This window comes from Cyphomyrmex costatus, unplaced genomic scaffold (genome assembly GCF_001594065.2).
Source record: "Cyphomyrmex costatus isolate MS0001 unplaced genomic scaffold, Ccosl1.0 scaffold14, whole genome shotgun sequence".
In the NCBI taxonomy this organism is placed as follows: Eukaryota; Metazoa; Arthropoda; class Insecta; order Hymenoptera; family Formicidae; genus Cyphomyrmex; species Cyphomyrmex costatus.
Window position 1 is genome coordinate 2,244,583 of NW_017275390.1, and position 26,054 is coordinate 2,270,636.

At 35.3% G+C, this 26,054-nt stretch overlaps 1 protein-coding gene across 1 annotated transcript in view; it reads left to right on the plus strand.

Moving 5' to 3' along the window:
- The first annotated feature begins 1,081 nt into the window (after nt 1-1,081).
- GABA-B-R3 (gamma-aminobutyric acid type B receptor subunit 3) overlaps nt 1,082-26,054 on the plus strand; it is a 78,364-nt gene continuing 53,391 nt past the window's right edge. The window contains exon 1 of the mRNA XM_018551344.1: nt 1,082-2,119. Coding sequence (XP_018406846.1) covers nt 1,319-2,119 — 801 coding nt within the window. The 5' untranslated portion in view covers nt 1,082-1,318. The remainder of the gene's footprint in view (nt 2,120-26,054) is intronic.

Below are 26,054 nucleotides of genomic sequence, written 5' to 3' on the forward strand. Positions count from 1 at the left end.
TGACGAGAAGACGAGGCCTCAGAGCCGTGACCTGAGCCCGCTACCCCGTTACCTTGAAGTGCGGAGATACTCGAAGTGGAGAGACCTTGACGCTACCGGAGTGATCCCGGAATGGATGCAACGCGAAAACGAAGCCTCAAGCATGGCTGGTCAAAGTGCTAGCGACGTGACCAGTGACGATCATCTCGATTCGTTGAAAACTCAGTGGAATCACGATGAATTTTATCCGTCAGTGACCAAACGAGCTTATTTCAACGATAATACCTTCGCAAATCGTGTTAACGATCAACGTGGCAATCAAGTGTATTCTAAATATACAAGTAATTACCCGAAACGGAAATCTGATGATCGATTAGGTAATCTTGCGAAAACTCGGCAAGTTCGTAAGGGAAGCAATTTTCAAAGTATGAAGCAGCGTAAAGAAAGTGCAAGGAAATGGTTGAACAATCTGGTCAAAAAACGACATGACGTGCCAAAGCTTCAAGTTGCTCCTTATTACTTGGTAAATCAGGCTGTGAACAAAGTTCATTTTCCCGGTAGTGATAATGAAGCAAGCATAACAGTCTTAGATGGACTTCGCCAAAGTGCCAGCAATCTACCCGAGAGCTCCGTTCACGATCGGGATGCTGAGGACGCATTAATCGACGTTCCGATCGACCAGTTGAATTCGCGCGAGGCTCCAAGTGTCAGTTATCCGGCGAGGAGTCGACGAGATCGTAATGAAGTCAGTTTCAAGACAGAACGGGCGAAACTAAAAGCCGATAATTTATTCGAAACTCCTGTTAATCATGCGAGTAAACACACGAGCGATTATTCGGCTTATCGAAGTTCACGGGGGAGTGAGGTCTCAAGCAGATCGAGAAAGAACGATATTGACGAATACCGCGATAATCTCGCGAGCGATCGAAGCGGGATTGTCGGCTTCTGGACCGCGAGGCAAACTCATTTAAATCGTCGCAATATACATGCACTTGATAATCGAAGCGGCGGTGCACGCAAATTTGGAAGTCAGGCCGACCGGCTTTACAAAAGCGACGATATCGTAATAAATGACATTCGTAATGAGTTCACGAACGCGAATACGAACGATTCAGTCAATGCAATCAGGATTGACGCGGTTGCCGATGACTTCGACATTGGCACCACTTCAATCGAGAATCAAAACCCAATCGAACTCGACAGAATTTCGGAAATCGAGAAGCGAACTGATGTCGACTCGGAGTACGTCGATAGTTTCTTGGATCTGAGTAGTGCGGATATTTCCCCCGCGAATTGTCGTAATGTCGCGTGTTCCAAGTCGAGTGGTGACGACGTATCGATGATTAAAATAAAGAAGTTTGGTGAAACGACGGAATCCTACGAAGATCAAGAGTACGAGGATCATTTAGAACGAGTAAGCGAAATAACGACGACGTCTGGCAACGACAGTGATACCGATATCGACAGCGAAGCCCCTTTCACTGGCTTCGAAGGCTCTCAGAAATTTCCCGTAAAAATCAATCACAAGTCGCCGCCGGTGTCGCAGCAAGTCGAAAAGTTTGACAGGCGACACTTCGGTCCGCACAAGGAAGACGTAATACTTGAAGAAACATCTACATGGTATCCGAGTACCGTGTTTCCCGACCTACCAAAGAGTCCCAGTAGAGACGTCCTTCATCGCAAGACGAACGATGACGTTTCCAACAACGACGTAGACGAGATGGACAAAGCGGACAATAGAAGTGAGGAGACGACGAAGATGTACGAGAAACGGAATAATACTTACGACGAATCATGGCTACCCGGTACCGAAGTACCGGCATCAGGACGTTTCTCAGACATCAACTCCGACGAAAAATTCGCGATGACTTCGAACATCGCAGACAATGAGTTCGAAAACGTGACGCGCGACAGGAACGATTCCGACAGCAGGACGAAGATCGACGTAACGATACCGAGTGCGAGACCGATAGAGAAAATAAATATAACTATCCTGGGTCTCTTTGAGATGACACACAGGGCACTACCGAGACCAGAAGGATCCAGCGAGCTTCAAGCAGCCAAATTGGCGGTCGAGCGTATCAACAAATTGGATATCTTAAAGCGCTTTCGTCTGCGACTTATTTACAATGATACTAAGGTGAGAGTTAGCTAGTTAGCAAAAAATAGTATTGTAGTATTTAATATTACTTACACGCAAGAAAATGCGTATTACTTTTAAACACTAAGGCTGGTATTAATAATCGATTTTTAATTTTAAAACTGTCTTAGATACAGTCTTAAGCTATCATAAGCCAATCACAAAGCTATGATTTATTAACACAGTAAGACATTATTTAAGACGGGCTTAACATAAAAACCAACTGAATATCAACCTGAAAGTATCAACGTTTCTTATTCGCTAAGAAGACTAAACAAATAAATTATTATAAAAATTAAAAATAATGAAAAAGCAAATATTTTATCAGTATAGATAACAATTATAAAGGGCTAAAAATTTCAAAATTTTATTTTTTTATATAAGAAATATATATATATAATATTAATCTGAAAAATAAAAACTGTCAATAATGATTACTTGGTACTGTGTTTTCACAATAACTGTGTTAACGATAATGATATAATACAACCTGTTTTTACTCAGAACGTTAGGTTTCTATAAGCTCAGAAACGAATGCTTACATTATGGTATGTCCGAGATAAAAATTGTACAATAGAGAGGCGAATTAATGCAAGACAAATGAACGCTGATTTCTATTTGAAACAATTGCGCACTTCCGCATCATTACCGTCCTTGTTCACAATCGATCTCCCCGTGTCCGATTACCGATACAGAACTTGAGCGATCCTCGAGAAGTTGTATTAAATCTATTCAATTCTACTTTGAATTCCAGAAGCAAGAAATTGTTGGAACAACGCAATCTGACTTGCACAAATCGGTAAAAAAAAATCAGCTTGCCGTTATTCCGCATAAATTTGTCTAAATGTTGAAAAAAGATGCATTTATTCCGTTTCATTAATCAACAAAGCCAACTGAAGTGGCATCGCGAAAGAAACAGACTACAAAGTCATGTAGCGATCGGTCAATTAATAGATCTCAGCTTTTTCTGTGTATGTGGGAAGTAAACCGTTTTAACATTATACAATATTAAGTGAAGATCGACCGATGAAATTAAATATACATGAATGGAAAATGCCATATTCGGCTAAGACGGTTCTTCGTGTCTAATAATACATATTTCTTATAAATTTTCGCAATAAACTATTTACAGAATTTTAAAAATGCTTATTAACGTTGATAATATTAAATTACTTGTCAATTCAATTTATGAAATTATTATTACAGCTTCAGCTTAAGACTGTGTTTCAAAACCAACAAATAATCGGCGCATAGTTTGCTGACAAAGAGAAAAAAATTGCTATGAACGTTAATTCTATGCCATGACGGTAAATTTATTTGCACGTACAGAAATTGCAAATTGTTTGCAGGTATAACAAATATTTATTCTTTTTTGTATTTGCTACAAAAATTATTTACAAAAAATGCACAATATTTGCCAAATATGCAAATTTGCTTGCTATAAACAGCAGACAAATTTGACTTTTTCACAATTAAATTTTATAATTCCTTTTGTTGTGTTTATAGCAAAATTTTTCTTTAAATTGAAAATTGTATAAATTCATAAAAAATATTATTAGACAGAACCGAATACGGCATTTTCCACTCATGTGTACGTTTAAAATAATTTTATGTCGTTTATTTTACTCACAAGACAGACAAAACGTTAATAGGATTTCGTCGAATACGTTTCAAATTAGAAAAAACGAAGGCAAAAGCGAGAATTAAAGTCCGCGCGAATTTCTCAGATCCTCTCAGTTGTCACTAACACATTGCGCCAGGATTTTCCGGGCTTCCGGTTTGAAATTTATAGTTTATTGGCAGCAGACCTCTTGTCTGCCGCCCGCACTCGTCTTCCTGTTATCGCTTAAACGCTTTAGAAATGGTACGCGCGTACCATCCACCGAAAAATTGAGAGTACACCTAAATGATGGCGATTGACGTCACTGGTTGCCTCGTTACGTGAGCGACGTTAAGCTCACAGAAGCAATGATGATTTCAGTGGAATTACTTCTTTCTCTGCTGATCAAATCTGTGGAACATAAACTGAGTACACGTATATTATACACATATATATATATATATATGTGTGTGTGTGTATTCGACGATCAAACTTTTATCAATTTTTCTACTGCTTAAATCACATCATTTTCTACGACAATCAGACCTCTCAGCCGCTGAGATAAAATCTCATATTGGAGAGCCGACCAAACGATAATATCGTTTGGAAACTTGGAACTTGTTCTTCATGCGTTTGTATCACAAAAAATAGTTGTGCGTTTGTGCGAGATATTGCATTATAATGCGCTTACACACGAGGCGTATGATAAGATATGCAAAAGCTTTGCGCATGATTGCTTTGACGTTATCAGGAGACTATCGTGTAATACGCGATATAAGGAAACACTGTAAGGATTTGCATAATGTAACGCATAAGATGGGGGAGAAATACCGTGAAAACGCGTTAACGTATACTGTGAGGCACGAGATAAATAATTTACCTCGCACTTGGGGACAGAGTTTAAAGCGCTCAATTAATCTTGGATTTATAATTTTTAAGTATCCGAGCTTCCAGAATCCTGTCTGTAAGCTTCTCAAACTACTCCTAATCTCTGTAACAGCTCGCAAATTCTCTACTTGCGCGACAATGTCGCATGGTGTCCTCCGACGACAAGCCGTTGTCAGATGCCTTGCCTCCTAAATAGCTTTGAATATCTTCTGGCGGCGCGAGCTAACTATCCATATGCGTTCCAACAGTTTTGCGGTGCTTCCAGCGCATACGAAATACTCTTCGTAATGCACGCCCATGTTGCGCTTTGAAATTTAATGACGGTGATCGGTTCTCGTTCTGTTCGTGTTGCGATAAGAGCGGCTTAAAAGAAAACATACAAACTACAGAAATTCATATTCTATGCATTTCAGAGATAAACAGTGTATAAAGTAATTCTATACAAGCAATTTTACTCTGTCGATTTCTAGAGATCTTTTGCGTTAATTCTCGTGAAATTTATACCTATGTTAAAAATGTGTACGTTCAATTAAAATTCTTCTTTACATTATATTGTATTGAACAATCCTATTTGCGTTAGTAATGAAATGAGATGGCTAAATGGACTGGGGATTTTTTCCAATTTCATTGTCCTCTCTTCTCTCGCTTCTATTATAGGTAATTTACATTTCCACATATACGCTTTGCACTTATGTACATTCATTCGCTAGGAAATGGCGAAATCAGCACATCAAGTGAGACCTCTGGCTTCCTCGATACCGCTCTCGTTGCATAAAGAGAAGTGCACATATGTGAACGCATTTTTTACTCTCGCTGAACACAAAATTCTTATATAATTGTATCAATTCCATACCACTCCATTATTAAAATATTTCAAGATTATTTTAATACACTACACGGAACTGAGATGAGGTCTTATCTGTTTTAAAAAATTAATGAAATTTGCCGCCTGTTGAAATGATCTATTGTAAGATTTAAGTGTCCAAGTGAGAAGGAACGAGAGAAAAAGAGCAATTCATTTATACATTTCGTTAATTGAACCGGCACAATTCGCGCTCTAACGGTCATCTGAAATTTGGACAGATTTCAAGCGAATTGGCAAATGCCATTAGTGTGCATACCGAGTGCAGCTTACGAAACAAACTGACCTCATGTTTACCCTAAAAGAGAGAGAGAGGTGGCACGAATTGCGGTTTGGTCACGAACGCGGCGTGATTAAACCCAGGTTTTGTTTCGTCCACATTTGGATGAAGGCAAAGCACCGGGAATTACCACGCGTTTGAAAGTTCACACTATGGTATGCCCCGGCAACATTAAATTCTAAATAGTTTTGCGTATACACAGCGTTTATTTAATGGAGCGACAGTTGCCAGTAGGTATAACATCTGTCAAGTTTGAACAATATCCGCAATGCGATCTGAAATTTTATGATATATATATATATATATATTAATAATATAAATTTATAACATATATACTTGTTATCATCATGTATTTTATAATTGGTGAACACCTTTGCACAGAAAAGTTCGTAACTCATCAGAGAAACTGACGTAACATTGAAAATTAATTTCACGAGAGAGGCTATTCGCCGTTCTTAAAATCTTTATTGACATTTGTAATCACGCGCGAAAGAGCAAGCTATCTTTTTAAAATTTCATAACGTACCATCATTATGACGCATTGTATTTCATGTACAAAGCTGCATGACGTGCGTAGTCTTAACGGAGTAGTTAAAAACGGTAACAGAGAAAACCTGTTAAGTCTCTTGCATTAAAGGGGACAGCCTACAAGGATCTTTCTTTAGATATTTAAAAAAGTTCTTTATAAGAAATATTTTTTAATGAGTTCTAAAACACGCAATTATAATAATAATAATTTGCAAGGCTATTAATATTTAGATTTCTAATATTATATCGTACTGTCATTGGAAGAAAATAATAAATTTTATTAAATATTTGTTTAAATGGTACTAAACATTTTATTTAGTTAATAATTAGAGTAACTGCTATATGTACGCCGCGCAAAACTAACAAATATTTATTAAGTATTATTCAATATGTTTACGATAAATAAACTATACCAATAAAAACTTTGTACTGTCTACTGTTATGAAAAAAAAAAATATATACTTTTATATTAAGAAAAGAACTTTTTAAAACTCTTACATTTTTTATGTGTATCCTATAAGGGTGGAATATACGGCTAAAATGGAGAAAGGGGGGAGTGGGATATATGTTTCATAAAAAATTTGCAAACAATACTTATAACTAACACGTAAAATGACATAATAATTTATAAAATATGTTTATAAAATTTTATTAAGAATAAGAATACAAATCTATTCAACTGGTTTTAATATTAACAGTAGGAAATTGAAATTATAATACAATACTAATATTTCACTAACATATTTTAAAAGTATATAACAGAATAATTGCACATTACTCTTACTCCTTCTACTTTTCTTTTATTTCTGCGGCGTAAATACCGTAGTTATCCTATTATATTATATTATTTAGTTTATTGTTTAAGTACAGTACTAAGTGTAGAGAGATGTACTCGCTGTAAACATGTATTTATTTTACAATATTAATTACGAGAACCATTAATTTAATTTAACTATCATTTTTATCGAGTAATTTATTTACTTATTTATTCATTTATTTACTGTATAATGTTTAATTAGTGCTATAGAAAAAAATATGTGTTAAAGTTCAGTAAATTTTTTTCTCAATGCTTTATGTATAATATTTAATCAAACAAAATAAGAAATGTACAAGCGTAAATGTCTATCGATTAATATTGACGCCTGTAAAACTCAGTATGCGTGATACGAACGTTATTGGAGAGCTCTGCTTCAGAAATGGAGGACATAATTCACTTAACGTGAATTCGTGCTTCCAACATTATCATGCAGGGAAGCGTGCATAAATTTCGGATTGTTCACCAAGTTCGAACTTGCGTGACTTCTCGTCCTCCAAAGCTGCCACCACAAGCAAGTCTCATTATGTGCGAATCCCAAAGAGCCATGTGGTCTTTATGTCTCTGGCGAATTCATCTCAGCACACATGTAAATGCCTTTCATATGTGCGTATGCCAGCGTACAACGCATCTATGCGCATATCGCGAATCACCATGTAGACGTATATATATATGTTACGTCAGAAATGTCAGCCGACAGCCGCGGGCTATCGATAATTTAACCAATCCTCTCAACCGGGAAAAGTTCTAGGAAAGAGTTACATCGGCTTTTCGCGCTTTTGGAAAAGGATCGAAAGGCAAAGGACATTGAACGAGAAGTTTTGCAGATTCTGTATAAGATAAAACAAAAAATAATCAAACTTTATGCTGACTCGCTTGAGGACATCAACGCAACATCAGCGGACTGTGTACAAACCGGAATTAAATGAAATTGAATAAAGAAGTAGATAAAAATTGCACGAAAAATTGAATCAGAATGAGCCAGTTAATCTGCATTTGTTGGCACGTATTACAATCTTAAAACTTTTTTGTAGTGCATCAAGAAATTACACAATATAACATAATGTGCAATAACATAAGGCTAAGTCCACAACCTTGCTAGGCCGTAAGCCGTAAAGCCGTAAGAAATTGACCAATCACAGAGAATTATTTTTCTCTCATTCAACCATGATTGGTCAATTTCTTACGGCTTTACGGCTTACGGCCTCTTAAAGCAAGGTTGTGGACCCAGCCTAATGTGTAAATTGAGACAAACAATTCCTCATACTTTTCGTCAATGTAAAATGGAAATCGCAATTTACGAAGATTTATTTTATTTTACACTTTATTAATTAAACTAAACTTATTTCGCAAGAGATTACTATGCCTTAAGAAGTAAGAAAGGTCAAGAGTAACCGAATAAGATTATTTCTATGAATTTATAATTCCTGTTATTAAGAGTTTACAACACCATAAGATGCAATTAAAGCCAGTAAATTAAGCAAAGTTGACATTTGATTAAGAGATTATTACATTATATTCATCGCTCAACCGAAATTGTAAGAAGTTACATCTAGAATTACTAGATCCATTTTCAAGCTCGACCTTCGTCTCTTACATGTCGACAAATCAGCATAATGCATCCATGAATTTTAAATGTAGTATATAATGCGATAAAAATTGTTTCACCTTGGAGCGATACGTACATTTCGCGCAACCAACTAGAGGTTAATTATTAAGTTTCCTATAAAAAATTGAATTCTAGCACTTTAATTTAATTTCTACTGCTTTAAAATATTTTAATGGGGTCACCAGAGGAGCTCTTGAATTTACCCCTGAGAAAATTACGGAGGAATATAGTTATCTATTAACGTACGTAATCGCAACGCTAATAAATTATTGATTGCGCAACATTATCAAAAAGCGCTGCTGTACTACTATTGTTCCTACGTGAAATTAAAGAATAATATCGTGGCATTTGCGGCGAAAACTTGAAGAGTTTGCCTCGAAAAGTTCGCAGCATCTTGCTTTAGTAATAAAAGTAAAATTAAGTCTTTCCAACCCAAGTCTTTATTTATCGAAAAAACATTTTCCATGACTTTCGAGATCTGCATTCATCTCTTCCGTAATGAATTTTCGCAATTCTTGAAAAAATTATCTTTTAATTTTCTTAACAAGAAATAAGAAAAAAATTATACATTTGAGGATTTACAATCGCAAAAGATTTTTGTCTTAAAATATAAATAATGGTGAAAATTGCAAGGAATTATCTGCGTACAAAAAAAGAAGAATAAAAGAGAAAATGCAACGACCACATATTTAATCCCTTGAGGATGCTTCCATCTCGCTGCCAATTCTCTCTTCAAAATTTCGAAGACCCTCGAAACCCATCGGCATGAATAATTATATGCACGTATGTTCGAAATGTCAAGATACTGCTTACATAATGCGAGTAGATCAGCATATTGCTGAATCGCCATCCATTGAAAAAGTGGCGATAAAAATATCTTGCTGAAACAGAAAGTTCTCTCGCTCCCGAAAAACAGCAACATGTGTAATATTTCGTTTGTGAGATAAAGTTTTACGGGAAAAACATTAATTTGAGCGGTAATGATAGACTTTATTTTGTTGTAATGTCAATAATATTGAAAATGTTTATAAAAATCGAAATATAATTTGCTTGCGTGTCGAGAAAATATTTTTCGAAAAATGTTAAATCTGTCGACGGTGTAATAATGAATGTCAGCAGAATTTTCTCTCACTCCTCGCTAGTACGCATGAATTTTCGTTGAAATTCTGTTACAATCGATTCGCGACTTCGATAGGAACCTGAAGTGCACGCGCATGAGTGCACATCCGCAACTCACACATACATGCAGAAATACCTGTTTGATTCTGTTCCCCAAGGACATATAGATTATATGCGATCAAGTTTAAGCGCGACGTTAAATTTGCTTGTATTTAGAATTCTTGCATATACCACCCTCGGCTATATTTAATATTGAGGGAAAATCGGACAAAATTTATTCCAAGATCAACACACCGTGCACCAACTGTCACCGAATCTGCGGTTGTCGATAAAAAAATGTATTCGATATGTATCCATGCTGTGACTTCCTCGAAGATTAATATTTCAACGGGTCTTTCTTGCTTCTTTGCACGACTCCAAAGCGTACCCATATCATCGTATTGCCATTATTCAAATGTATGCCACGTTGCTTTCTGTTTCAACGAGCTCGTCGCGAGCTACATAATAACGAAGCATCGAAATTTATTTGTTGAACCGCACACTCGCGCACCCAAAAGAGAATTTCTACAAAACCTTTTTTCGTTATCGCTCGATCATCAACGTGCACCAACTGTTATCACAAAGAACGTTAATAATATTTAAATAAAAATATGAATAAGAATACAAGACATACAAGAATATAAATAATTATAAAAATAATTATAATTATTCTTATATTCTTATAATACAAGAACATAAGAGTATATTAATCTAAAAAGTCGCATATTAAAATTTATTCCTGTCGAAGCACGAAAACATTTTCACTTCATGTCTCTTGATATCTACTCGTGTTCTACGACGTTTCGAATTAATTTAGAACCGAATTATTGACAAGTGTTCGGTCAGATTTGTGTAAACGAGAAAGAGTTACGGTGCGCTGGAAATCGTTATCTCGCGTAAGTTTAATCGAAGCGACTTCATAGCCATGAGAGGGTAAGTTTCTCAAGTTTCTCTGTACCATTCCGTGAGGAAAGGCGAGAAGCGTTGATTAATTGCCGGCAGTCGTATATAGCCTTCGGCCCCCGTCTCACGATGAGATCCGGAACGCTCATTATACTCAACGTGCATCCTTAAAATCTACCGACGCACGATGAAGGATCTCCCTCTCGACTACTTCGTGAACTTCGCGGCATACGAAATGGTCCACTCTGCGCGATAATCGGAATTTCTCGCCGTGTCGGTCGCAAATTGTCGACTAAAAACTAATCGAGACCACGCTCCGGCATGCGGAATCGCAGCACGTTCTGCGATACTTTCGCATTCAGATCGCAAATCCGTGGTGCAATCGCGCGCCAGTTGCTCGGCAGAGGGAGAGTTGATGGTTTCTGTAGAAATAGATTAATTAAAATTTGAAAGAACGATTTTGCCTTGCGTGAAAAGAATTGTTAAGAGTTGATCTCGGTGCTACGAGCAAAGATCGATAATGAATGTTTAATAATACGTTATTCTGTAAATTAAAGGAGAGAGTCATTAAATGCAGTCTCTAATTACATTTCAAAAGTTGTATTAAAAACGTTGCATAAAACAAAAGTACGCACGTGATAGAAGATACCACTCAAATCGTAAAACTATTTTTTAGATTTCATCGATTAATTTCATGATTTAATTAACGAAACGTTAATGTTTGGTGAAGCGATAATTATAGGTGGCTAAAGTTCAGCGAATCCTGAACTAGTTCGATTGTAAATTCTCATTAGCCACCTAACGGCAACAATGATATCGAGAGTGCAGCGTCTAACTTGGAGTATTATAGGGCTCCAACTTTTGAAAGGAGCAAAATTTGCGAAGTAATGGTACACGGGTGACCTGTGTTCTTATATGCTATTTCTTTAGAGCTCACCCTTTCTTCGTCGTTGTACCTACTTTGAATATACCTAAAGACGACGATGCTGATGGTGACTGTGCAATGGTAATACCGATGAAAATGATGAAAATAGGACTTTTCGTAAAGTTGCAGTTCTATTTCAAACCGCGATTATAATCAAGCGTTTCATTCCATCCACTTTATAAAGCAAGCATGCGTAATATAGTGTTCGATCAATTATTATTTAAATTGTGGTTAACATTAGGTAATATGTGTGGCTAACATTACGAAGTAATGTGAAGCATTTGAATAATCACGTTAAAAAAACAATTTACCTGTTTAATAATTTTAAATAGCAAAATAAAATTTTATCAGCAAATTGCGATTTCGCAAACTTTTTTATCAGCAAGAATACGAAACTTTTATCGAAATATGTGCGAGAAATTTTTTTCGAGCGTGCAGGTGACGGATTTGGAGTTCACATCACCGACATTCTATAAGCGACGCAGAATCTAGAAAAGTCAGCGGCGTGGAATTCAATCAAAGAAAATCTAGGCGCCAAAGCTCGTTTTAAGCGTGGCGAGATTTCCTCTCCAATTTGAAGAATCGAGGACAATTACGCCTAGCCATGTCGTTTTTGGTTTTTAATACTTTCTGTGCGTCCCGTTCAGTCCACCTCGTTTCATCTATCTCTCTCTTTTGTTACTCACCGACAGAAAATCCTATTCCTATGCAATCCCTAGAGCCTCTCTTATATTCTACCTTATAGGTAGTCGATGAGTATCGAGCAGAATCCGTTTTAACATCAAAGACGGATGTACTCTACAACAGAAATCAATTTTATCTAGATTGAAATACACAAGTCCCCATCGTTTCGAAATCGCCTTCATAAGCAAAATGATTTTACATTTTCGTTATTTCATTATATTTTACTTACTCTCTTAACCACTCTTAATTTTCCCTCCTTCTCTTATTTATCTATTTTCCTGTTTACCATTTTACTTGTAATATAATTTTAATTAAAGAGCAAAAGTTTATAATCTTTTTATTAAAACTTTATTGAAAGTTTATTTATAAATAAATCTTGCTTTATTATAATAAAACTTGACATTTTTTTAATGCATAATTATTCAAACGTACGGAATTCATTGTATATCTTGAGGCGGATTTAAATCTTTATATAATAATTATGTAATTTTATGTGTATTATAGTGCATATTAGTCTTAACTTTTAACGTTAATATTAATGTTATTAAGATTATTGAGTTGATTGTACTACGATTACTATGACAATAATGGTACATTTGAAACACCATAAATTTGAAACTCTATAGAATCTGACATGAGATACATTCTCAGTATTAATTACACGTGATACTGGCTATTGTTTTTGTTAATTACGTTCGTGTATAGAATGCGTTGTGTTTAATACCAACTGCTGCATTCTGTCAATTATCCAATTGTTCTATAAATGTATAATGCAAACATTTGTGTGAATATGTAACGCGATATTATACTACAGTGTGTACATATATAATATATATAATATATATACATATTATAAATTTTTTATTTCATAAAAGAAATAAAAATTTCCATGCACAAATTTAAAAAAGAACATTTTCACAAATAATATTAAGTATTGGTATTAAGTATCAATAGATACTCATCCATTTCGTAACTAATAGGGTGGAGTTGGATAAGTCCTACCGACGACGGTTAAATCCTACTTCCATTGTATTTTCTAAACGAAACGTTATTTTTTTTTAAGATAATCACACTGATGTCGAAAAAATATAGGTTAAGAACTATCATTTTTGTTTTGTCTTCGAGTTGTCTGTTTACGAGCGACATTCAAAATTGATTTTGTTCGATGTCTGATCTAAGTTTTGATATAATTTATACCTAAGGTGTTATCAGTACAAGGTGGGTATATATATGTATATATATAATTGAATTATATTATAGTATCCTTCAGGGTGGTCAACCACGGTTGCTTTTGGTTGCTATACCAGAGGCACGCCAAAAGCAACCATGGTTGAGGCTATCTTTGTCTTCTGATCCCTGAAAACGAAGATAGCCTTAATCGCGGTTACTTCTGGTTGCTATACCAGAAGTACGCCAAAATTCGCCTAATGTTAGCTTGTTTGCTAGGTTAGAAGTACGATTTAGGAATCAGGTGGTACAATTTAACGACTCGGTCTCCAAATCGTACCGAAAGCTATTTTTCTTTTAAATCTAATTTAATGTTTATTTTCGCCAAAGTACCGTTTTTGTTTTAGTCCCAATGAACCAAAGTTTAATGTAAGTATAGAAATATTCTGATCTCTTCAGTATTTTTATTACAATTTTGTTTAAACGTTATAGGGGATACGATATAGGCGATTTTCCCCTATTATTTGTATATACAGATATATATATATATATACAGCCGTAATATTTCAAATTTAAAGAATGTGATGCATGATGCCGGCGCTGGCTGCAATAGAAGACAAATTGATGGAAGAACGTAGCATAAAAATGCATCTCACATTCAATCATGGCAAAATTCCTGTTATTTTCGTGTTAAATAAAAATGCAAAATAACACGTTATAGAATTTGAAGCCATTTTCTATGTTTTTTTTTTATAAATCTCTCTAAAATTAAAAATTGTTATTGTCTGGAATTTTATTAATTCACTATTCAATGGAATCTATAGAAATAAAATGCGTTATAAAAGTTGTCATCAATTTTCTATAATAATTTTTTATAACTACCTCTAGAATTTAGAATTTTTATTGTTTGGAATTTTAATTCGTTGTTATTTAATAAGATCTATAGAAATATAAAAGAAATATAATAGAAATAAAATATAGATAATAGAAAATAGAAAACACTTTATAACAATTCATTATAATACACTGTTTTATTTATTAAAAACAATTTTGTCGTTTTACGTCAGACAATTAATATAAATAGTACATATGTCAAAAACAGCGAAATAAGAAATTGTATTTCGTCTTCCTGTATGATAAGGGAAAGTTACACTCAAAAGATTTTATGAGAAATGCAATTTCCCCATTGGTATCATCTAAATCCTGGTATTATATGTTACTTCTTCAAGCTTCATCTCGACGAAATATCTTAACTCACCGTCTTAAAATACTGATTATTTTCTTTGTCGCAGAGAAGAAAAGGAAGGAGAGAGAGTGAGAGGGGGGGGGAGGGGAGGGAGGGAGGGAAAACATTTTTGTCTCGAATCTGATCGCGTTTTAAGTTTCAACTTTTAGACTTGTTAGTAGCTTGCCTTTTCACGCATATATAGATTGAATGGTAAAATCTGCCGTTTAGGGTAACCCACAATCCATGAAGAGTCTTCTTCAGATCCTTTCGAGGATTACTTACGCTATAGATTGGCATGAGCATCAAGAGTCTTTCGCGAACTCTCGTCAAATTGTAAATCGACTGTGAATACGATTTTGCAGATTTGAATCTTATCAGAGTTTTTCTAGACGAAGCGCTAGTGGTGTAATGTGTAATATGTAAAATGATATTGAAGTGTGCCTTTCGTTCGCAAAGATATTTTTCCCTCTGCATTTTCGTGAGCATTTCGCTCAAAGACGCTTCTCGTGATAATAATATAATTTTATCAAAAAGAGATGGAAAAGAAGATTTGCTCAGCGAAATTGTATGGTCCACACTCCTGCTGGGCAAGGGATCACGCATCATCTTGGAAATACCAAAGTTCATGTAGACTCTAGTTACTGTGTAAATCCTGAGCGATCGACAATTTCGCCGACTTTAATTTTGCCGTATGATAGAATATGCTCTTTGATTGTATCGTTTTATAAGCGAAAGTATCGGAAAAACTTCATGTCGAACTTAAATAAAACCATCATAAGGTATTTTTCATTACAAATTGTAGCTTCAACGACAAATTTATCCTAACGTATATAACATTTATAAAGATAAAATTAAATCTTATAAAAAAATTTTATAAATATATCTTCTTAAATTTATTCTTAAACTTACAATGTAGTAATCTTTAATCGAGATTACTACGTTGAGAGAATAAAGTGTTTCTCAGTAACAAATATTTATTATGTTCAAATTCAATTTTATATTTCGATATATTATTTTTATAAATTATGGGTCGACTGAAATTACGGAGAGAATAAAAAGGGATATACAAAATTTGCATTTAGCGGAGCCTTCTTTGATATCCTTCAGACATCACTGTCATAGGAGATTTGTACGAGTTATTGTCTATATTACAACGGCCTCTTTCGCAAATGACTAAAAATACTGAATAAAGCTAGAAATAGAGCAATACAAACCTCTAATAAAGAAGCCTTTTCCGCGCAGTTTGTGAAAAGAATCAAAATAAATAATGAAGATTGAGTAGATATTTTTAGTCACGCGGTGCGGTACTTTCAATGAACAAAAATTGCCTTCATATTCAAATGCCTGTATATACAGGATGGATACTAATACTTTAAAATATTTCAAGAGACGATTCCTAACATAAAATTTAAGACAAAAAACTTCATACAATCATATATATCCAGGTTTACTTTTAAAGATACAAAATTGAAGGAATAATTTTATTTTTTTCCAAAAATTTCAAAAACCATTTAAATTATATATAGTTAAAATTTTCATCAAAATAACTCAAGTGGTTTTCGAAATTTTTGGAAAATATGAAACTCTTTCTTCACAACTCTCTGACACCTTGCATCTTTGAAACTGAGCTGTTTCGGCCATATGTGGTTGTACGAAGTTTTCGTCTTGAATTTGTGTAAGGAATTATCCTTAAACCCTTTTAGAGTGTACACACATACATACACACACCTGCACATAACAGCGACACAACAGTTCGCAATTCGCAGCGAAAGTTCGGATAAAAAGGCATCTGTTGCAGCAATTGGCATCGCCATCGATAAGATAGTCCCTCGGTTTCTTTTGACAGACGGTACACTATCTGTGCACGATAATGGACGATGAAAGGCGCATATTGGAACAAAACGAGAACGAGACAATGGCACGAAATGCAACCGTGCGATGAGAATCGCTGGGTAAAAATAGAGCTGATGTCCTTTTGTATCGAGATATTCACGGATGCGGAACAACAATTGTAGCTGTGTCAATCATATTGGCGTTTTAAGCCTTTCTATCGTTTTCTTTCTTTCTAGACACGCATTTTATTTATCTGTAAATGCTGATAAGACCGAGTAAAATGAGGTATTATCGGTTTCACCGATGAAATAAAAAGGAAAGTAGAAAAATGAAAAGCAAAGACAATTTTCTATAATAAAAGAAAAATTGTATATCTGCCCTTTATACGAATCTCCCCACAGGCGTTTTCCCATGGCATCTATCATAGATGGTGGCACACATTGATTGATAGATTTAAAATCACATTGTTATCGTTTTCCGTTCAAGTTTCCTGTTCTTATTGACGTTTGGGATACAATCACAAAACAATTTTGCTCGAAGAAATTGTTTCATAAAAAACTCATTTAGAGAAAACTAGAAGGAGAGAGAGATGGAAAGGACGATCTTTATGAATAGACTGGCCGAGCCATCATTCCGCTTCGTTCATTACCGACGACACTAATAAGGATATAAAAAGTCAATAAAATAGCCGCTAGCAATTACCTGTCGCGTTATGTGTGTCGGATTTTTCTATTTCTTGTTACTTTCAATCGCTGATCCTATATCAGAGAAATTACAAACATTGACACGCTTTCGATACTACATATATTCCGACACGAATTAATTACGACATCGCGAAAAATGAAAACGTGTGCAACTAGTTATACATTTACACTTAAACTTTTATAATAACGAACGTTTATATATTAACGAATTTTTATTAAAAAATAAATGTTGTACCTAATAACTTTAATAATTACTATTTATAATGTTAAAATAAGAGATATTTAATCATCAACATTATAATTGTAAAAATCAATATTAAAATTTAAAATTCTAAGCTATTATAATCTCTATCAGCAAGCTTTTTTTTTACTAAGAAACTTATTTAATAAATCTTTGATAATTTATATTAATATTTTTATTTTTTAATATATGGTTTAATATATATTTTTAGAAAATTATCAAATTGTTTTTAACCATTAATTAACGTTATTAAACCATTAATTAGCGTAAGAGTGCGTTTCAATACTCATATTGCCAATATTACAAATTTATAGTCACATATTACATACATATATTTACATATAGGTATACATAAGGTAACTCCGGTAAATACGCCGCGCAAGAATATACACCGCAGAAGTAAAAAAAAAAAAATAGAAGGAGTGGGGATAACTTTCCGGCAACTACTCTATTACGTGCCTTTATGTTTATATTAGTATGTTATGATTTCAGGTTTATATTGTTAGTATTAATGAAATTATTGTGAGTTGTATCGATTTGTCACTGTAATAAGTAGCGTCATCGTAAAGTATAATTTACATTTTGGCCTCTTGTGGGCCTGTGCGAGATATCGTTTACCGTGGCGTTTCGTCCCGGCCCCCACTACTGGGCTCGTCAGTAAGGCATTGTAGTGTGATTACGGCTTTAGACGCCTGGGAGATTCTTACAAGGAGAGGCTACGCTTTGTTCTTCACCGGTTTTGGTCAAACTTGCAGCGATGTTAAAGGAACCCATCAAATGAACACCTGTAAAGCCGTTCGCGCCAATGGGCCTTAAAAGCCGAGTAATGATCATTTAAAAATATACCAAAAATCTGGAAATGGTCTAATATCTTGGAAAATATGCATTTCTGAGAAAAATGCCTTGGACAAAAGTGATAGGGTTTAATAAGATATACTAGTCTTATAGGTTTGACCTTGGGCGGCACCGTCAAGGTTAAGTCAATTTCACGTCGATTTTTTGGACATAAATTTTTTGGCCCATTCACGTGAACGGCTTTACAGGTGTTTATTTGAGAGGTTTCTCTAACATTGCTGCAAGTTTGGTCAAAATCGGTGAAGAGCAGAGCATAGTCTCTGCTTGTTAGATCGAGATAGCTGTATGAAAGAATTTTGCGTGTCTCGATATATGCGAGAATCGACGCGGATCTCCTTAATTGGACCTCTGGTGGCTGATCGCCACAACATAAAACGATTATTATAGGATGTATAAAAGATTTAGTGGTTATTTTATGATACATAAGTGTAAAAGAATAGTAAAGCAAATTGTATAACAAAATACAAGTATGCTTTGCTCTTGCATTCTTTGTTTAGTTTATTGTCTTGTATATCCTATCTATTTAGGATATACAGTATTTTTAGCGGGCGATTCAGTGCGCTAAATGTAATAAACGTATTACATAAAATATATATCTCATGTCCATAACACTTGTAATATATGTAGGAAGAAAATTATTTATTATTTCATATATATTTTATCATTCTTATTCCTTAATAAAACGTTGTAAACACAATTTATAAGTCATTTTACGTCTTATTTTTAAGAATTTGTAAATTTTTTGTGAGCTGTACATACTTCCCCCATCCCTTTAAGAGTAGCCGCATAACCCACCCTCATGGGATATATAGTAAAAATGCAAGGGTTTCAAAAAGTTCTTTTTTTTTAACACGAAAAATAAGTATTTTGGATTTCTAATATTTTTTTCGTAGTAGTAGATAGTACAAAGTTTTTACTGATATAGTTCGTTTACCTTAAACATAATAAATAATTATACTTAATAAATTAAGTTTTTATTAGGTGCGGCGTATGGAGTTACCCTACTACATATTTTTAGTATTGACAGTGGCTATCGCAATGCAGCCTACGATATGAAGTACGAAATATTTTACAATATTTAAATTTCTATTATAAAATATTTCTAGCAGATTAAAAATAATGCGAGCTGTTAAATAGTTATAAAGATAATGAGGAATCAAAGTAACGGTAAAAGTAATAATTAAATTTGTTACCGTTATTATAAAAATGTAATAATTTTACCGTTATCGTTACAAATAGAAAAAGTAATATTATTAACAAAATAACGCAAACGAGAGAGAGAGAGAGAGAGAGAGAGAGAGAGAGAGAGAGAGAGAGAGAACGGTGTTACAAGTAACGCGATACTAGCAACCCTGCATAATTCATGCAAATTGTTTACCACGAAACCATATGTGGTCTCTCTCACGGGGAGCGAGACAAACGTGAGTCGTGTTTCAACTGATTTGGCAACCGGCCAGCGAGTGATTGCATTATACCGATTGTTTCTTCCGTAGTGTCTAACCGCGGAACAGATTTCGCCTAACCGACAGCGGTTTATCGGTCGGCCTTGACGAGCGTCCCGTATAGGTACTACAGCGTCAGCGATTTTTATGGTGCGGATAAAGCGATGGAAATGAGACGGTACGAACGAGCAGCATCCAAAGAGAGAAAGAGCAACCCCTGCTAGGCGCACCTGCTAGGTCAGCGCATCGATCTCCGGAAATTCACGGCCCAACTCTCGCCCGTCCCTATTCTTCGCCGTCTTCTCTCGCTACTTCCATGTATCATTGTCTTACACGTCCGGCCCCTCGGCAAGAACAGGCAAGAATATACGCGGCACAAAACGTCTCGTCCGACTATTGTCTCGGTTACACCCCATTCATGAAACAGTTCGACTCTCAAAGCCTCTGGTCGATAGTGAACTTAGGCGCACTCTCATACTATCGTAGCGACTCACACGTAAAATACACGTACAGTGTAAACGCACGTTGATATCGTATATTGATATCGTACAGAACTATTGGTGGACGGGGCGGATTGTATTTTCAGAATATCGATACATCGACGATCTCCGAGAACTAAGGTAGACGTTTATTGTCTGTCGTTTCTAAAAGGCTTATTCGGAGCAGATATACTCTGAACGAAAGATATAAAAGTATTCTTCCGAGACTTCCGGTCGTGTAGATAGGAGAATGGTATGCCCGAAGAAGTGTTCCTTGTACGATAAAAGTAGCTTTCTATCGCGGTCACTTCTCGAAGAACGATCATATGACGACTAACACAAAGTGTTACGTTCGATGTTGTAATATCTTCTTGAAAGTTCTTTCGATAGAAATGTTGATTTTACGATAGAAATTTTATATACTCTTATATTACAAAGAGAAGTAATCTGCATTTTGTTTAGCTATTTTAGGTCTCTTCGCGTTACTTGCACTTTTTGCACTCAACATCTTTGCTTTCTCTCTTTTCAGCATCCAAATATATATATTTATCTCATTTCAAAGATTTTTTAGAATTTCAAGCAAGGCGAGCTGACCTATTAATATATGTATGTAAATTCTCATTCAGTAAACTGTACTACTTTTGTATGTTTATCGTTTTTCAATTATTCAGACTAGGCAGTAAATCAGCTCTCAACTGCAGCCACGCCTATTGTATGCTGTTGGTATTTTGTCGTATATTGCGTAATACGTGTTGCTTTCAATTTAACCGCAAGCTATGTCGTTTAATAAAGCAATTATTATTGTTGTTATTATTATGTTTGGATTGGTAAACGATGATATAGTAGTACATTGTTGAAACGTAGAATCTCACGAAAATACGAATTCGGCTATAAAGGTTCCTTTCTGAAACCAAACGTCGTTTTTGGAAACAAAGGTCGTAAAGTAAAGAAACACGTAAAGATAGATAATTCTTTTACATCGGCGTGTGCAATTTGTATTTTTTTAAATTTCATTCCACGTTACACGTGTGTTACTTAACTTGATTCTAACAAAATAAAGATGGGAAATAATCGTAGCGGAAACTATGTCAGTTAATAAAAATGAACTGAAGAATATAAAGTAAATACAGGTTTTTATTTCTCGACGCAATATAATTCTTGTCAATATGTATGTATATGTATGAAAGGGGTATCATTATCTTATAATCAGGATCAATGTCTTACGAAAATTACGAGATGAATTGGCAAAAAAAGTACAAAGTTAATTAACAACGTCATAAATTCACGTGTGCTGAATATTCGTCCTGACATTTCAATAGCTGTAAAATCTGGCGCAAAATGATCTGCATTTGTAGTTTATTTTAAAAACACACGTGGAAAATAGAACAGTATAGACACAGCTTCCCGTGGGTGCTGTTTGTTAAAACAAGAAAAGGGAGCAAGTCATTAAACAAGGACGAGCGACATTTATTGTTTCGGAATACAAGGGAAACTCGGAGAAAGTTTGGGAAGAGAGAGTATCGCGATAATTAATCGCGCCAATATAAATCTCTCTCTATCTCTCTCTCTCTCTAAAAGAAGTGAAATCAAGAGGTGTCAAATATTGCAGCGACGAAAGTGAAAAAGAAAAAAAAAATCTTTTTATTTAGTTTTATCTCTCTACTCTGTTTTCCAATGCTTATAGGTATAGCGATAGAAATAGCTTTCTTGATATCCTCTTCTTTATTGCTCTCAATTGTAAATTTTTCAAATAGTCCAGAAAATCAATTACACATTATATATGTAAAAAAGGCTTAACACTTACCACTTGATTTTTTATTGCCTTTGTACTATACATCAATGCCTGATATATACAGAATACTAGAGAATATACATTTTATACACACATTTTACATACAAATCATCATGTCCTGATTAGATAACACTCAGGCTAATTTCCGTATACGTGTGTCACTATGACTTTAAAACTTTTTATCACTTTTATTATTTAATAGCTAAAAAATTACTTTTGCAGCTTCCTGAAGTTATAACATAAACCGAGATTAGCCATAAATGTTATCTAACTGAGATATTCGTTGAAGTTATAGTGGCATAAACCGGGATAGCTATGAGTATTATCTAATCGGGATATACTGATCTGCGAACGTGAGAAGTGTATTCTCTGTATGGAGCATTGAGAAGTCTAATACGGCAGGTAGACATTAAAGGTAGGCATAGGTATTGATGTGTGCTGATATCGTCAGCATTCATTGCTGTCCGTCCTCGATTAATAATAATCGATATGGACAATGCTCGGCATGTGAAAAGCAATAAAACATCAGATTGACATGTATATCTTGTGTTCAGCTTTTTCTTTAATCATCAAGAATGTAAGCGTAAAACTTGCAATAGAAATTGCGAATTGTTGACGTGTTCTGATCTAAAAACTGAAAAATTTACACAATTGTGAGAGTGATAAAAAAGAGAACATAAAAAAGACCTCAACACGCTGGAAAGCAGTAGAGATATGTGTTGCAAATGTTAAAAAATTAATACTACGTATTAATTAATGAAAATTAAATTCTTGTATTTAAAATTTTTATTCTGTTTGTATTATAAATAGTTGAGAAAGCCAAATAAAATTTTTTTCATTTATTCTCCCGTCCTCTTTATTTTCATACATAAATCTCTATTTATTTTTTGCAGCAAAGTTCATATAACTAATAATGATAATATAAAATTGTACGCATCTTGTATTGCAAACATTTTTGTCGAATCCTTGCATATTCTAAATCTCGGAGATATTAGTTCGTAAAAGTTTCTCTACGCAAAAGTACACATTTGAGATACATTTCTGTTGTTGTAATAAATAGACCGACGGGGATATAAGAATTCCGGTCGTACATTTCGCGAACGTCGATTTTTGCGATGACGACTCGTTCCGCGGAAAATGTTCGCAGACCACGTGCATAAACTCAGTACTACAGAAGAGGTAAGTTGGAAATTGTCCAAGCAGGTCTCGTACCAACGTCGAGAGATCTTTTTAACTTAGTCTCACCGACACGTGGCGACATAAGGTATACGTAAGTCGCGCGTCGTCCGCGTATTTTATGTTAGAATTCGCGCGAACACTTCAAGAATCCATTTCCATTCGTCACTGTGTCGATGCCGCTTTTTCTCACCATTGATCCTCTCTATCTCACGAGATAATAGTAATTTATCATGAAGGCTCCGCGCCATTCTGATTGTCAGATTCGTGCGTCGACATATGTTTCTTCCTCTCTTTCAGCGGTGCTACACAGTTCCGCGTTGTTGGACCGCAAAGCTGTTATGACATGAAAAATGTTATACGGGATTTAACCTACAATCCGTTTTGCTTGTTGCATAGTATCACATTTGTAATAGTGGACGTTCTCGTGTTTTCATTTCTCGATTTTAAACTTAAACAATGATGTATCGTATAGAGTATTTGCAGCGATTATATAATTGTGTTCTTATTTTCATTTGATAGAAACGCTTCTCAGTTTTTCTGTTGACTTAATATGTCAAGTTGTCCCGCGGTTGTCGCTTTCATTTATTACTAAGATGGAGAGAATAAAATTACATCGTTATGTAAATTATTTATGAATGAAGGGACATTATGACCCAGTTATGACTCGTCCGTCATACAGGTACAATTAATGATATTCATTACGAACTAACAGTATCCACTAATTTGACAATTAATGCGAAAACCAGAGTATGTGTCAACCGTAGCGTGAAACATGGCTGACATCTTAATTATCGGAGATGAATTATGATCGATGTAAGGACAATATTCATGCAACATCAATCATCAGGAAACGAATAACATTTCTCGCATTTAATTAAAACTCAGTACTTCAAATAAAATAATTTTATCTGGTTTTAATTCTACCTCACAGTTTAAAATACGGAACATTTAAATATAAGTTTTTGAAGTAATAATAAAAGCTTGTGTATTATAGCCATTTCGATACAATTGAATAAAACGTACACATAAATTTAGCACTTTTTGTTATTTTATTGCTTTAGCGACTAAAGCAATAAAATTGCGAATAAAGGGTATACCAAAAAAGCACTAAATTTATATAGGTACGTATATTTTATTCAATCGAGTGCTACAGAGGCTGTGTCAGTTTAATAATCGTTCTGTTAATATATATATATATGTCTAATGTCGTTTTTTATTTGTACGTAAGCAGAGAGATAGGGAGGATTCTAATTCACCATGTGTTAGTATACACGAGGGTGGTCTGAAAAGTTTCCGACCTAACAAAGATACAAGACATTTTTTCTGAAAACTTTTTTTTATTTTTCAACGTAGTCTCCTTGTAACTCTACACACTTCTCCCAGCGATGCTCCCATCTCTGTAATCCGTCCAAATAGTACTCGGCGTTTTTCTCTGCAAAATAATTGTTCACGAAGGTGATTGCCTCTTCATTTGACGAAAATCTCTGTCCTCCGAGCGCAATTTTTAGATGAGGGAACAAAAAGAAGTCGCTTGGGGCTAGATCTGGTGAGTAAGGCGGATGGTCAAGCAGTTCAAAGCGTAATTCGTGGATTTTCGCCATGGCAATCGCTGAGGTGTGAGACGGTGTGTTGTCTTGGTGAAACAGGATTTTCTTTTTCTGCAAATGTGGCCGTTTTTCCGCAAGTTCTGCCTTCAGTTTGTCAAGTAATGATGCGTAGTATGCTCCTGTAATGGTTTTTCCTTTTTGAAGATAATCGATTAAAATAACTCCATGACTATCCCAAAAAACAGTCGCCATCACTTTCCCAGCCGAAAAAACAGTTTTTGCTTTTTTTGGAGCCGGTTCCCCCTTTGCAGTCCACTGTTTGGACTGTATTTTTGTTTCGGGCGTATAATGGTGTATCCAAGTTTCATCTACAGTAATTAATCGGCGCCAAAACTCGGATTTATTGCGCCTAAACTGCGCCAACAGAGCGTTGGAAATGTTCATTCGAACACGTTTTTGGTCTAACGTGAGCAAACGCGGCACCCAACGCGCGGACAGCTTTCTCATGCCTAAATGTTGATTTAATATGTGACAAACACGTTCTTTTTGACATGTTCATAACCTCTGCTATCTCTCTCACTTTAATTCGGCGGTCGTCTAGCACCATTTGGTGAACTTTGGCGATGTTTTCGTCGGTAGTTGCAGTTTTTGGACGTCCCGAACGTTCATCGTCTCCCAAGCTCTTACGGCCACGTTTAAATTCAGCTGCCCAAAATTTCATAGTGGTAAATGATGGTGCAGAGTCCCCATACACAGAATCCAATTCATCTTTGATTTGCGTAGGCGTATTGCCTTTCAAAAACAGATATTTAATGACAGCTCGATATTCGATTTTGTCCATTTTCACGAAATGACTCACATCAACTCACTCAAACGACTGCTACATAACAATTGCGCGTCCAAAATGGCTGAAACTGTGGTGAGTAACTGTCAACAGATGAACAACGAAATTCACTAGCTTTTATTTACGAGTGCTGCCATCTTCACGTTGAGGTCGGAAACTTTTCAGACCACCCTCGTATTTGCGGTATGTATGTGAGTGAGGGGTCTGGGGAGGGGGAAGTGCACACAGACGCTGGGTCCGGGGAGGAATGGAGGGGGTAGTACGTCACAGGGGGAGGGGTCTGCGGGGGAGGGGCTCCTTCTCTCTCTCACCCATTGCGTTCCTTAAATTTTACCCGTTACAGTCTTCATTTGCGCTCTCTCTTTCTAACTTG